The sequence below is a fragment of the Hyperolius riggenbachi genome, chromosome 10 (genome assembly GCF_040937935.1).
Source record: "Hyperolius riggenbachi isolate aHypRig1 chromosome 10, aHypRig1.pri, whole genome shotgun sequence".
NCBI classification, from domain to species: Eukaryota; Metazoa; Chordata; class Amphibia; order Anura; family Hyperoliidae; genus Hyperolius; species Hyperolius riggenbachi.
In genome coordinates, this window is record NC_090655.1 from 236,770,379 (window position 1) to 236,785,485 (window position 15,107).

Genomic DNA, 15,107 nt, shown 5'->3' on the forward strand with positions numbered 1-15,107 from the left:
TCAAACAGGGAGTTGGAGTCAAGGTAATGGGTCATGCGTTGGTGGACTAGACGCTCCAGGAGTTTAGATGCAAAAGGGAGTAGGGAGATAGGGTGGTAGCTGGATGGGAGTGAGCGGTCTAGTGAGGGATTTTTAAGTAAGGGAAGTACAGTGGCCTGTTTGAAGTCAGAGGGGAAGGTGGTCGTGGAGAGGGAGAGGTTAAACAGAGAGGTGAGGACAGGAGCCAAAACAGGGAAGTGAGGACAGAGGCAGTTGGATGGCACAGGGTCTAGGGGGCTGGAGGTGGCAGGAGAAGTGGCTAGGAGATGGCTGTCTTCATCCTCTGTGATAGGAGTAAAGGCAGTGAGTGGTGGGTGGGGTGGGGGAGAGGTATTGGTGGGCGTGGAAGAAGTGGTGGAGTGGAGGCATGAGATTTCCCGTTGTATTGTGATGGTAAGTATTCCTAGCCATGCTGAGTGTACTGCTGAACCATCCTGATATACTGCTGAACCATCCTGTCCAGATAACTGTCATCTTACTATCTATCTATAGAGAGAATATTCTCCCAAGGATCACATGACCTCATCATCACTGAGGATGGACGAGGACTGGAGTCACATGACTGAGAGTATTTTAAACCTCACTCTGGAGATCATCTACCTGCTGACTGGACAGGTGAGGGGGATTCTGGGAGTGTAAGGATTGGTCAACACTAGATCCGGTTGCAGAATGCAATCCGTGGTCCAGGTTCCGGTTTTCAAAAACCAGAATGCAAACGGATCCGCGCTGCCCTTTTGCAGTACAATTCCAGTCCCTTTCATTAAAAAAAACATGTCCGTGTCCCATGGCCATGGGTGGGGGCCGCCAAGCTGGAGGGGTGGCAGCCAAGAAGGAGGGCAGCATGCACAGCGGTGGGGAGAGTGTTTGGACCCCCCTCCCTCACCTGGGTCCCCCCTTCCATGCTCCCTCTCCAGCTAGTTTTTTTAAAATCATCAAAGCTTGCGGCAAGCAGGGAACTCACTTACTTCCTTGTTCCACCGCTAGCCGTGTGACTTCCTGCAATGCTGCCCACTGAAGCAGAGAGGGCAGCATTGCAGGAAGTCACGCGGGGAGCGGTGGAACAAGGAAGTGAATGAGTTTTCTGCTTGTTGCAAGCTTTGATGATTTTAACAAACTAGCTGGAGGGGGAGCACGGAAGGGGGGACCGAGGTGGGTCCGACCCCCTCCCCACCGCTGTACCCGCTGCCCCCTTCCTGGCTGCTACCCCCTCCAGCACCTGCAATAGACTGTGCAAGTAGACTGTGAAGAGGAAGATGCGTTTTTGCGTTGCCTTTCACTACCCCTCCTCCGTGAAGTCCCAGCAAATCTGGACTCTGTTCAGTTTTTTAAACTGGATCCCACGGATCCGTTTTTTGAAGTGTGTGAATAAGGCTGCTATTTTTAACATTGGTATCCGTAGCTCCGGTTTTGGTCCGGGCCAAAAAACGAAGCAACGGATACGTTTTTTAAACAAGTGTGAACCGACCTTTACATGATGTCGCCACTCTTACCTCTGTTAGTAAAAACCACAAATAAATAGAGAGGTGAGGAGGAATGTGAGAGATCACATGACCTCATGCTTAAATGTTAATCAGAATCATAAACTGGTTTATTCCCAGGCACGACTGGGTTGTGCCCGGAATTGGCTTTGGCACAAAAAACAGCTCAGATGGGAAGACAATGAACAATTTAAACAGGTGACGACAATAAAACAACCATAAAAACAATTTTAAAATTAATCATGATTGTCAGTACATTGATAAAAAGCAGCTTTAAACAGAGTGTGACATTGGAGACTGGAACACAAAAACAGAAAACCAGCCACTCCAGTCTGCCATGGTAATGGGAACATTTTTCCTGGTAACAGTCCAGGGGGGAGCCGCTGTATAGAGTTCAAGAGGTTGACTGCAGAGGGAAGGAAAGAGTTCCTATGCCTAACGGTCCTGGTGTAGATTGCCCAAAGCCTCCTCCCAGATGGGAGCTGGCTAAAGAACCGGTGGTGTGGATGTGAGTGGTCATTTACAATCCTCAGTGCTCTGGATCGCAGTCTGGAGTTGTAGAGGAGGTTGAGCGGCGGGAGGGGTTTCCTGATGATTCTCTCTGCTGAACTGATGACCCTCTGTAGCTTGTATCTGTCACTGTTCGAGGAGCCAGCATACCTTACCAGTATGGATGAGCAGATGACAGATTCTAAGGTGGCAGTATAAAAACTTGACAGAAGCTCCTGGGCATTCCTGAATTTCCTCAGTTGGCAAAGGAAGAAAATAAATCGCACACTGGACTGGAGAGGTGAGGATAATTCTGGGAGGTCATATAACATCACCCTTATCCCTATTAATAGACATCTGACCGGAGAGGTGAGGAGGATTCTGGGAGATCACATGACATCATTCTTATCTCTGTTAATAAATCACACACTGAACTAAAAAAATGAGGATTCTGGGAGGTCACATGGCGTCACTCTTATCTCTATGAAACACACACCTGACTAGAGAGATGAGGAGGATTCTGTAAGTTCACATGACAAATCTCATATCTCGAAATAGACACCTGGCTATAGAGGTGAGGAGGATTCTGGGAGGTCACATGACATCACTATTATATCTACTAATGAAACACACCTGATAAGTGTGCAGAATTCTGGGAGGTCACATAACATTACTATTGCTCTTTCAATACAGCTCTCTCCTCCTGTAAAACCTGGCAATCATGTGACCATCACTGTTCCTTCCGCTCACTCTCTGGTACCCAAGAGAAACAAGAAGCAGAAGATTCTGGAGGTCACCAGCAAGATCATTGAGCTGCTGGTGGGAGAGGTGAGCAGTGCTGGGAAATTATAAAACTTTATCTAGTTACAGAAAGTGGGTCTCTGAAGGTTGTGTTGTTTTGGGTTACTTGTAAGTATTGGGGAGTTTCTGAACCTGGATGCAGAGCTTGTAAAGGTGCCCATAAATCACTCGATGTATGGGCAGATCGACCATTAGGTCCCTATCTGAATCTAATCAGAGAGGGATCTGTTGCCTGCCCATTTGCTGCGCACCAATTTTTTGGGAGTTGATTTTGAGAAATCTGTCTAGTGCCGGCCACCCTACCTGGCCAACCTCCAAGGGTTTACCCTTCCCCACGTGCCCAGTGTTAAAAGCTCACCTCCCCACCGGTGTGACTTCTGGCACGGCATCGCAGTGAACGCATGTAGTATTTGACACAGTCGCAAGCATGGATGTCACATCACTATATGCTTGCTGTGACACCAGGAGTTGTGCTGGCTTAGAGGTGAGCCTTTATACACTACACATGGCATGGGGGATACAAATACACTTGGGTGGACAATAGCCTGGGGCTGGGGTACATCATTTGTTGCGATATTAAACGGCATTCCCGCCTCACAACTAATCAAGCCCTTGCAACCGAGATTTTCCAGCATTCATGATTTTCCTTTTGACCGATTTTGGCCCAAAATCAGTCAGGCAGCCATGTTGCGGCCCCGATTTTCTTCCGATTTGATAAGATTATCGAAAAAAACGAGATGTTTGGGCACCCTAAAAGGTGGTGGAATTTATCTGCAGGTAATGAGGTAATTATTCTTCCAAGACGCAATACTTTCTGCTCTGTGCAGCTATTTACTCATGCAGGATGGGGGGGAGGTTAGTGGCATTACTCAGCAAGATGTACAGTACTTTAAAGGACAACTGAAGTGAGAGGAATGTGGAGTCTGTCATATTTATTTCCTGTTAAAAAATAGTTGCCTGGTAGCCCTGCTGGTCTGTTTGCCTCCAGTATTGTCTGAATCACACCAGAGACAAGCATGCAGCTATTCTTGTCAGATCTGACAATAATATCAGAAACACCTGATCTGCTGGCATGCTTGTTCCGGGTCTATGGCTAAAAGTATTAGAGGCATTGGATTAGCAGGATAGCCAGGCAACTGGCATTGCTTAAAAGGAAATAAATATGGCATCTCTTTACAGTTGTCCTTTAAGAGAGCACCCAAATACACTCATTTAACAGGTGGAAAGTATTTTCTGTTGGAGCTTTTAGGCCCTTTTAGACATATACATCTGGCTGCAAGCTAATATGGAAAGATCACTTTAATTAATAGGAAATTACGCAATGTACTGCCTCCATACAGCACCAGTCACATGTTTGGGCAAACCTCGTTCAGTGTAAAAAATTGTTTAAAACAGAGGCGCCAGATAAGGATAATTTGATTAAAAGTTGTTTAAAAATGGGGGAGATTGTGGTGGACTTACCTCCCCTCAGGCAGGAGTTTGTAATGATCCAGACAGATATGAGCGCCTCCGTAGTGATGTAAGTCAAAGGTGCAGCAGTTTGGCGTTAGCGTTGCGAATACACAGGCGTGGTTGCAACATTTTTCAGTACACTCGCTTGCAATACATATTTCCACCACAGGAAGTGGGTGGTAGAAAGCCTAATTTTCAGAATGTTTTGCCAACATGAATTTCATTAACGCGCATTACTGCAGGTATCTATGAAGCTTGCTTTGTGTTATGCGATCATCTGATCGCACTGCAATTAAACCGCAGGTTGCCAATGTGAAACCGGCCTCTAGAGTTCAGACACTTGCCTCGAGACAAACCTACCTAAGGTAAGTACAGAGGTAGGTTCATTCTGGATCCACATATCTATGTTCCCTCCGGTCCCCGTAATCACTACTTGAAAAATTTGACTGTTAGCTAAAGTAAACTTTTTGGACAGGAAGAGAAGGGCTTGCCACGATGTTGCTTCCTATAACCTTCCCATTTCCTACTTAAGGGCAGTAAGTGGGAGCGGGGAAGAGGAGGGAATTAGAGGGTAATAGGAGGAGACATTGTAGCAAGCCCGCCTCTTCCTGGCTAAAAAAAATTGACTGAAGCCAAAAGTCAATTTTTTTCAAAGAGTGATTACAGGGACTGGAGGGAACGAGGAGAGGAACAGACAACGCACAGAGTTATGTGGGTCCATCATGGACAATACTCTGTGCTAACCTTCCGTAGCTTTGCCTCGGGTCAGGTGTGCTTCAATTTGTGGAATTTCTGCCTTCTTAATGTGCAGGGTTGGGTTCTACACAGTGAATAGATCTCTTCATCTATAGTTATATACAGTACTATATTTTGGCAAGAACCATCCCATTGGTGAAGTCTCTGGATGGTCCAGAGACTTTCCAGATCCCCTTTCAGCCCACCGTTCCAGCGCAGGACCCCTCTAATCTCATTCAATAAAAACTTGTCAAACAGGTTTCTTCCAGCCGTGGAAGAGCACATTCAGACTTGGCATGTATAAGTAAAGTCCGATATATATAATTCCATATGTGTTCCTTCATAGTTTTCATATCTTCAATAATAATCTACGATATCACAAATAAATGAAAATCCGTTAAACAAGAAGATGTACCTAAACATTCGACTGGTGCTCTCAGTCAAAGCAATTTTTTTTTTTTTACAAAGGTGGCGTTGGTAGGTGGGTTCCTTTTAACTATTTCCTTCCATTTCCATACCTGTGATACCCGGTTCTTGTTTACATCATGAGCCCTGAAATGGGATAACCCTGTGTAAAATGTCCTACCTCCATAGTTGAGCATTTTTTCCTCCAATATTTTAGGGGGAGCTCAGGAGTTTTTTTTTAAGGTGTTTTTGTTCTTCACTATCCTGATGATGTTCTGATCAAATTGCATTTATGGACCTCTTCCCTGTATTGTGTCGTATGGTGCTAAATTCCATACATTTTATGTAGGAAGAGGAGCGTCTGGAAGCACAGAAGAATCAGGAGAACATTGTGAAGGAAGATCAGAAGATCCCACCCCATCCTCAGGTAGATAATGGATTATCATTGCTGGTTATGTTATTATTTATACATTGGGTGCCTGATTACTAGTATTATTTCTTCCTTAAACTAAAAGGGGAGAATCTTGACTGACTGTAATATAACTATTAAAGAAGAGATACATTCTGAAGAGAAGGAAGATGTGATGGAAGATCGGTTGATCCCGTCTCATCATCAGGTAGAAGCTCAATGGATGATCAGTGTTGGTAGCTTTATGATCCATACATTGGTTGTCTCATTACAGTTATTATTATTCCTTATTTATCATTCCTTATGCTTTCAGGGTAAAACCCTGACTGATGGGAATATTACTTTTAAAGAAGAGGTAAAAAATGAAGACGTGATGGTGGAAGGACACAAGGACCTCTCCACGTATGGCATAATGGAGAATCATCTGCCCCTCACATCACTGGGTAAGAGGAGAATTTCAGGTTTTGTAAACAAGGGAGATGTATGAAGGGTCTGCCTAGATCCTCCATCATCTGATAAACACATAAAAACAATGATTGTGTCTGTTTTCTACAGATGGAACCAGTAACAGGAACCCAACAGAGAGAAGTACAGGTCCTCTTTATTCCCATGATTGTATAGAGGAAGATCACGACTACTGCTATCAAGTAAATGATAATGAGAACCTAGAGTTTAAAAGTGGCTCCAAAATGTGTGAGAATTGAGATTATATTCTTCTATGAAGTGAAATAGTATGTAATTATTTTGTGGCTTTAGGGAGAACTAAAACACAAGAAAGTAGAGGCAGAAGAGGAGAAGGATGTGAGGAGCGATCACCAGTCTACGGAAGAGGACGACATGACACAGAGAACAAAAAATAAGGAATTTTCCCCGGATAGTAGCACAGGTTAGCCAAATTCACTAAAGGCACATTTTCATTTTTTCATAAGGATCAGTGTAAAAGCAATCAGAAAGATTACTCAATATAAAAATAAAACTAATGAGGAGATATTGTACACAATAACTCTATCTCCATTCCTCAGTATAACATCATAGTACCAACAAATGAGGAGGAGATACTGTACACCATATGAAAGGCCCATCTCCATTCCTCAGTATAACATCATAGTACCAACAAATGAGTAGGAGATACTGTACACCATATGGAAGGCCCATCTCCATTCCTCAGTATAACATCATAGTACCAACAAATGAGTAGGAGATACTGTACACCATATGAAAGGCCCATCTCCATTCCTCAGTATAACAGTACCAACAAATAAGGAGGAGATACTGTACACCATATGAAAGGTCCATCTCCATTCCTCAGTATAACATCATAGTACCAACAAATGAGGAGGAGATACTGTACACCATATGAAAGGCTCATTTCCATTCCTCAAATAACATCATAGTACCAACAAATGAGGAGATACTGTACACCATAAGAACGGCCTATCTCAAGATCTGTACTGTAGGTAGCACTAACAATGTGACTGGAGGTATAACCTTTCTTTAGTCTATGAAAAATAGTCTCAACCATTTTTTTCCCATTCCAACAGATGAACATGACATCAAGATGACCTCTGGATATAATTCTACAGAAGGTAATAACACCATTAAATGCCCTCCAGGAAACAACCCTCACACTAGTGACATTGCGTACAGATCAGCAAATCCTTCCACTAAGGGAGAACCATCTTGTGCTATATCGGGTGGCACAACCACCAGAGAAGATATGATTATCCTGCCTTCTGAATCTAATTACAGTTTTCCACCTAATTCATTCCTCAACGAGGTTCATAAGAAGAGCCACACCACAGAGACACAGCTGTCCTGCTCAGAGTGTGGGGAATATTTCAGACACATCCAAGCACTTGTGGTACACCAGAGAATTCACACTGGCAAACATGGTTTTGACAGTTTAGAGGGCCACAATGGCGAGCAGCCATTTTGTTGCACAGAGTGTGGAAAAGTTTTTTTGAAATCAGGAAGCCTTCGTAAACACCTAAAGACTCACACAGGTGAACGACCTTTTCCATGTTCATACTGTGGGAAATGTTTTACTCAGAACGGGGCACTTCGGACACACCTGCGGATCCACGCCAATGAGCGTCCGTTTTCCTGTGCAGAGTGTGGGAAAGCTTTCACTCAGAAAGGAGACCTTATTATACATGAGCGAATTCACACAGGCGAACGTCCTTATCAGTGTTCAATGTGTGAGAAGAGCTTTGTCAACACCTCAGCCCGTCTCAGACACGAGAGAAGCCACAGGGGTGAGCGCCCTTTTCAATGTTCAGAGTGCGGTCAATGTTTCTCCCAGAAATCCACCCTCATCAGACATCAGCGGATCCACACGGGTGAGTGTCCTTTTGTTTGTTCAGAATGCGGGAAAAGTTTCAATGCAAAGAGAGCCCTTGTTTCACACCAGCGTGTGCACACAGACGAGCGCCCTTTTCAGTGTTCAGAGTGTGGGAAGACCTTCACTGAACGAGGAAGCCAACTTAGACACCAGCGGAGCCATAGTTGGATGATGCCTTTCCATGTTCAAAGTGCAGGAAAGGCTTTACAAGTTAAGAAAGCTTAAAGTGAATCCGAGATGAACTTTTACTCATTGCATAATTGCGTTCCTTTCCTATTGTTTGAGGAATGCCCTATATTATAGGGCGTTCCTCAAGCCAAATACTTTGTTTTTGTTTTAATACTCTAATTCCCTATAAACTAAATAAGCCACTCCCACAGGTTTTCGGAGAGCCAAGGCACTTTCAGACAGTACCAAGGGCTAATGGGAGCTCAGTCTGGGCAGGAGGAGGGGGAGGTATTACTAGCCAGAGATTTCAGGGGAGGAGGAAGGGGGATTAGGTTTTTTTGCTCAAGATGCAGATAAGCCTGCCTCTGTGTAATGTTTACAAACAACATAGCTGCTGTCGTATCACAGGATTAAATATTCATATTCTATTTAAGCTGTTTGCAGCTAGATTTGCTGTGTAAACTATCTAAACTTTAGATAAGATATATAGACAAGTTACTTGTTATAGTTAGTTTTTCATCTCGGATCCACTTTAATCCTTCATCAGAACATGCACTCCTGGTGATAACAGCCAGAGTCAAACAAGTGGTGGCATTTCAGAGCTTAAGCTGTTTATCTGAAATTATAAATTTACAATAAAGAAGTGATTTTTCTTCATAAAGCAAACCTGAGCTAGAAACTGACAAAGTAAGTTTTTTTGTCTCAGCTGAATGACACAGTCTTTCTTGCAGTCTTTCAGTGTGCCAGAGCTACAGTATATGAACTGATGATTATTGTTATCTATCCCCTGCACTCAGAAGCTGTTCTCTGCCAGGAGAGAGTTTTATAGCTGTAATGCCATCAGTGATGGTTACACTATTGACTGACTAGGTTACGTTTGGAGAGAAACTGTCACTTGAATAACTGAATTGTTAATGCTTTAAGGCAGAAATAGGAACACAGCCTAGTTATTTGTATGTGTGCCAATGTGCATACTCATGTCTATCTCATCTTGGGCTGGATTCACTATTGTTAGTGAGGGGAAATAGCGTGATTTAAGTGAATTTACATGCCCTAATGTTACCAGCATGACTTAATTAGAGCGGGCACCCTACGCGCGCTACAGGCAGCGTAGCGTGCGCTCCCTAGCAACAGGCGTGAAGTCCCACGCCACAGTGATGGCTGCTACTACATTAACATAGTAGTGGCCGCATTATCGCGCAGGACTTCACAACGAGCGCCCGTTGCTAAGGAGCGCACGCTTCGCTGTCTGTAGTGCGCGTAGGGTGCCCACTCTGTAATTAAGTTGCGCTGTTAACATTAGGGCGTGTAAATTCAAAATTGCAACCCTGCTCATAATTTTTTTGTAATGGATCACTCCAGATGGAAGATCTCGCTCGAAAGGCTTCTGTCCAGCTAGTGTGCTTCCTCCTTGGTATTTCTGTCTCCATCCCTGCTAGCTAGAGTAATACAAAGGAGGCACTCAAATGGCTTTTAAACCAGTGTTCATCAATTCTCAGCAATTACACGTAACTGTAAGTGCTCACACCCTAATTTAGTACAGCACTTTCCAGGTCAAATGACCATAGAGACTAGGAATGATCAAAGGGATGCAAATACTTTCAACTTTATGCAAATGTATGTACATTTTTATGCAAATATATGCAGCTTGAAATTGGACCAATTAGTTTAATTTGGCTTTGGCTTGTAACCATGGATGCAACCCTTATTCTTCTGAATCCTGGAATTCATGGATCTAGTATTTCCCACATAAAAGAGCCCACAGAGCATTTCAGTGCATAGACAACAAATTAGCTGTTGCACGTGTACATGGATCTAATGTTGGTCCTATCCCTTGTGTATTGGTGTGTATCCTATCCCCCGTGTATACATGCCTTTTGATTATGGTATTACAGCAGTTGCATTTCATGCAAGAAAACATTCCCCCTTCCTGTTGATAGATCATTGATTTGCCTTGTATTCTCAGAGAGATCCACTTTGCTGACCCTGGCCCTTATCTTCTTATCCCTTTTGAAGGAAAACAGAGATGATTCTGTGAATAACGTGCCATACATCGGGTCATTTGATATTAGGAGACAAGTGTTTGGCACTAGGAGCTGTGGTTAGTGTTTGGCAGAGGAGAGTGGGAGGTTAGTGTTAGGCAGAGTAGAAGGGAAGTTAGTGTTTGTCAGGGGAGAGTGGGAGGTTAGTGTTGGGCAGTAGGAGGGAAGGTTATTGTTAGGCACAGTAGAAGGGAAGTTAGTGTTTGGCAGAGGAGATTGGGAGGTTAGAGTTAAACAGTAGGAGGGGAGGTTAGTGTTAGGCAAAGGAGAGGGGAGGTTAGTGTTAGGCAGAGGAGTTTTGGAGGTTAGCGTTAGGCAGAGGAAAGGGGGAGGTTAGTGTTGGGCAGAAGAGAGGGGGAGGTTAGTGTTGGGCAGAGGAGAGGGGGAGGTTAGTGTTAGGCTGTATATCCTAGCCCCCATATTGTCCCTTACATCCCCCACACCATAAGGACTACATACCCCAACCTCAAATACCCTCCCCCCCCCCCCCCCCCCCCCCCACCCCCACATGTTATTGTTTTGTTTTGTTTTGCTTTGGCAATGCTAAATGTATTTGGTCCTGCCAATAAAGCTTTTTTGTATTGGATTGGATTGGTTAGGCAGAGGAGAGGGGAGGTTAGTGTTAGGTAGAGGAGAGGGGAGGTTCGTGTTAGGTAGTAGGAGGGGAGGTTAGTGTTAGGCAGTAGGAGGGGTGGTTAGTGTTAGGCAGAAGGAGGGGAGGTTAGTGTTAGGCAGTAGGAGGGGAGGTTAGTGTTAGACAGATGAGAGGGAAGGTTACTGTTAGGTGTTTGGAGGGGGGTTAGTGTTAGGTAGAGGAGAGGTGAGGTTAGCGTTTGGCATTAGGAGGGGGGTTAGTGTTGGCATTGGGGGGGGGGGGGTTAGTGTTAGGCAGAGGAGAGGGAAGATTAGTGTTAGGCAGAGGGGAGAGTAAGGTTAGTGTTAGGCAGAGGTTAGTGTTAGGCAGAGGGGAGGGGAGGTTAGTGTTAGGCAGAGGGGAGGGAAGGTTGGTGTTAGGCAGAGGGGAGGTTAGAGTTAGGCAGAGGAGAAAGGGAGGTTAGTGTTAGGCAGAGGAGAGAGGGAGGTTAGTATTAGGCAGAGGAGAGAGGGAGGTTAGTATTAGGGCAGAGGAGAGAGGGAGGTTAGTGTTAGGCAGAGGAGAGAGGAGGTTAGTGTTAGGCAAAGGAGAGAGGGAGGTTAGTGTTAGGCAGAGGGGAGGAGGAGTTAGTGTTAGGTAGATGGGAGGTTAAGTTACTCTTAGGCAGAGGGGAGGTTAGTGTTAGGCAGAGGGGAGGGGAGGTTAGAGTTAGGCAGAGGAGAGAGAGAGGTTAGTGTTAGGCAGAGGGGGGTTAGTGTTAGGCAGAGGGGAGGGGAGGTTAGTGTTAGACAGAGGAGAGAGGGAGGTTAGTGTTAGGCAGAGGAGAGAGGGAGGTTAGTGTTAGGCAGAGGAGGGAGGGAGGTTAGTGTTAGGCAGATGGGAGGGGAGGTTAGAGTTAGGCATAGGAGAGAGGGAGGTTAGTGTTAGGCAAAGGAGAGAGGGAGGTTAGTGTTAGGTAGAGGGGAGGAGAAGTTAGTGTTAGGTAGAGGGGAGGTTATGTTAGTGTTAGGCAGAGGGGAGGTTAGTATTAGGCAGAGGGAAGGGGAGGTTAGTGTTATCCAGAGGGGAGGAGAGGTTAGTGTTATCCAGAGGGGAGGAGAGGTTAGTGTTAGCCAGAGGGGAGGAGAGGTTAGTGTTAGCCAGAGGGGAGGAGAGGTTAGTGTTAGCCAGAGGGGAGGAGAGGTTAGTGTTAGGCAGAGGAGAGAGGGAGGTTAGTGTTAGGCAGAGAGAAGGTTAGAGTTAGGCAAAGGAGAGAGGGAGGTTAGTGTAAGGCAGAGGAGAGAGTGAGGCTAGTGTTAGGCAGAGGAGAGAGGGAGGTTAGTGTTAGGCAGAGGCGAGAGGTAGGTTAGTGTTAGGCAGAGGGGAGGAGAGGTTAGTGTTAGACAGCTGGGGGGGGGGGGGGAGGTTAGAGTTAGGCAGAGGAGAGAGAGAGGTTAGTGTTAGGCAGAGGGGAGGGGAGGTTAGTGTTAGGCAGAGGAGATAGAGAGGTTAGTGTTAGGCAGAGGGGAGGGGAGGTTAGTGTTAGGCAGAGGAGAGAGGGAGGTTAGTGTTAGGCAGAGGAGAGGCGGGTTAGTGCTAGGCAGAGGAGAGAGAGAGAGGTTAGTGTTAGGCAACGGGGAGGATAGTGTTAGGCAGAGGGGAGGTTAGAGTTCGGCATAGGAGAGATGGAGGTTAGTGTTAGGCAGAGAAGAGGCGGGTTAGTGTTAGGCAGAGGAGAGAGAGAGAGAGAGGTTAGTTTTAGGAAGAGGGGAGGTTAGTGTTAAGCAGATGAGAGAGGGAGGTTAGAGTTAGACAGAGGAGAGAGGGAGGTTAGTGTTAGGCAGACGGGAGGAGATGTTAGTGGTCAGGCAGAGGAGAGAGGGAGGTTAGTGTTAGGCAGAGGGGATGTTACTGTTAGGCAGAGGGGAGGGGAGGGTAGTATTAGGCGGAGGGGAGGTTAGTGTTAGGCAGAGGAGAGAGGGAGGTTAGTGTTAGGCAGAAGGGAGGGGAGGTTAGTGTTAGGCAGAGGGGAGGTGAGGTTAGTGTTAGGCAGGGGTGGGGTTAGTGTTAGGCATTATGAGAGGAGGTTAGTGTTGGGCATTAGGAGGGGAGGGTAGTGTTGGGCATTAGGAGGGGAGGGTAGTGTTAGGTATAAGTGTTGTTTAGAATTTGGCATATTGAATTTGGAATACCCCCAGTACTGCGGAACCCTACACATTAGCTTCATTTCAGTACCAAACAAGCTGACAGTGTCAGGGGGAGGTCACTTACTTGCGCTTCTCAGTGCATTTCACATGACTCCAATAGCTCCACTTTCCAAAGTCACAGGCATTCAATTTGCCAAATTCACTCACCAACACTATTAGGCAATAGGAGGGGGGTTAGTATTAGGTATTAGGAGGGAGGTTAGTATTAGGCATTTGTGTGTGTGTGTGTTAATGTTAAGCATTAGCGGGGGGTTAGTATTAGGCATTAGTGTGTGTGTGTGTGTGTGTGTGGGGGGGGGGGGGGGGGGGCGCGGTTAATGTTGGGCATTAGTAGGTGATGTCCTACAGAAAGCAAAAATTGTGGCTTCCTTTCTCAATAGTGTACACATAAAAAAAAACAAAAAACAATTTGCTAAAATCACAGTTTAAGCCTTGTGCACAGATAATCATTGCATGACAGTGTGATGTCTATCGGGGTGGTTGTCGGCTGTTCTCTGCAGCATGGAAGAACAGACATCGGCCATATTGGGTTATATTCAGGCCAGACACTATTGTGTAATTCCTATTACTGAGTGGGACCCATTTCCCCTCCATCTCCTGTACACAGTAATAATGATGAAGATGGCTTTTTGGTCATCCTACAAGATGGAACACCACTTGTGATGATTGCTGGCCTACACAGAACAATATGAATGGACAATCCATCTGAAATACAAAAGACAGCAAACAATTGGCAGCGCTCCTAGTCTGCAAATTAAATGAAATTAACAGAGGTGTGCAGATCCCCCCCCCCCCCCCCTGGGGACTAAAATACACACCTTGCATACAAATCAGATGCAAATTATGCACTAATCCCTAATCTAAGAATTTGAGTGCATGCTAAAGCACATGGATGTAGCTAGACATAAGTATACTTACCGTATATGCTGGCGTATAAGGCGACTGGGCGTATAAGGCGACTGGGCGTATAAGACGACCCCCCAACTTTGCCAGTTAAAATGTAGAGGTTGGGGTATACTCGCCGTATAAGACTACCCCATAGTAGGAGTCAGGGTGCCGGGTATCAGGCAGAGCTGTAATTACCTTATGCTGCAGTCATCCGGTAATAAGAAAGATAGATCGCGTTCTCAGTTTAAAAAATAACTTGTTGTAACAGCTTCTTGCGAGCAGCCACTCGCACGGGTAGCAGTGCAGCTTCCTGCGTCCCTTGACTGGTGACGTGTGCGCTCCAATGATGAGGCTCACGCCGGAAGAGATTGCCGGGTTGTATTGTGGAGCGCACACGTCACAAGTCAGGTGATGCCGGAAGCTGCATTGCTACCCGTGCGAGCGGCTGCTCGCAAGAAGCTGTTATAACAAGTTATTTTTTAAACGGAGAACGCAATCTATCTATCTTATTACCGGATGACTGCAGCATAAGGTAATTACAGTTCTGCCTGACACACGGCACCCTGACCAGACCTGACATTCTGGCACTCGGCGTATAAGACGACCCCCGACTTTTCAGTTGATTTTTCAGGGTTAAAAAGTCATCTTATACGCCAGTATATACGGTATGTTTTTTTTTTGTTTTGTTTTTTTTTCGAGCTTAGCACATCTATGCAGGTAGTTAATACTGGTGCAGGCTCTGGAAATGCTGCCAATGTCTCCTGCTGTACAAGCCATCTGAAATATCTAATATGGCGCCATATACCGAATGATCTTAATGAACAATCAGTCTGAGCAAACTATTATGGTGGTCATACATGGAATGATCTATATGAACAATCTTTTTTTTATTTTTTATTTGTGTCCAGATACAAGAAGATATAACAATAAAAAATGGAAATGAATGCTCTGTTATGGTGGCCATACATACAGTATGATGATGATACCAATGGCTGCCATAACAAATAAAGGCACTCTAGGGGACAACAATATTGCTGGCCAAAGATTTTTCACTCACTGGATTGTACCCAGCTGAGGTG

General features: G+C 45.3%; 1 protein-coding gene across 1 annotated transcript in view; it reads left to right on the forward strand.

Annotated features, from left to right (window-relative positions):
• LOC137534930 (zinc finger protein 585A-like) overlaps nucleotides 1–15,107 on the forward strand; it is a 45,167-nt gene that overhangs the window by 5,207 nt on the left and 24,853 nt on the right. Inside the window, exons 2-9 of the mRNA XM_068256651.1 lie at nucleotides 532–654; nucleotides 2,700–2,834; nucleotides 5,749–5,826; nucleotides 5,915–6,016; nucleotides 6,122–6,251; nucleotides 6,364–6,455; nucleotides 6,565–6,694; nucleotides 7,350–8,147. Of these exons, the coding sequence (XP_068112752.1) occupies nucleotides 556–654; nucleotides 2,700–2,834; nucleotides 5,749–5,826; nucleotides 5,915–6,016; nucleotides 6,122–6,251; nucleotides 6,364–6,455; nucleotides 6,565–6,694; nucleotides 7,350–8,147 (1,564 nt within the window). The 5' untranslated portion in view covers nucleotides 532–555. The remainder of the gene's footprint in view (nucleotides 1–531; nucleotides 655–2,699; nucleotides 2,835–5,748; nucleotides 5,827–5,914; nucleotides 6,017–6,121; nucleotides 6,252–6,363; nucleotides 6,456–6,564; nucleotides 6,695–7,349; nucleotides 8,148–15,107) is intronic.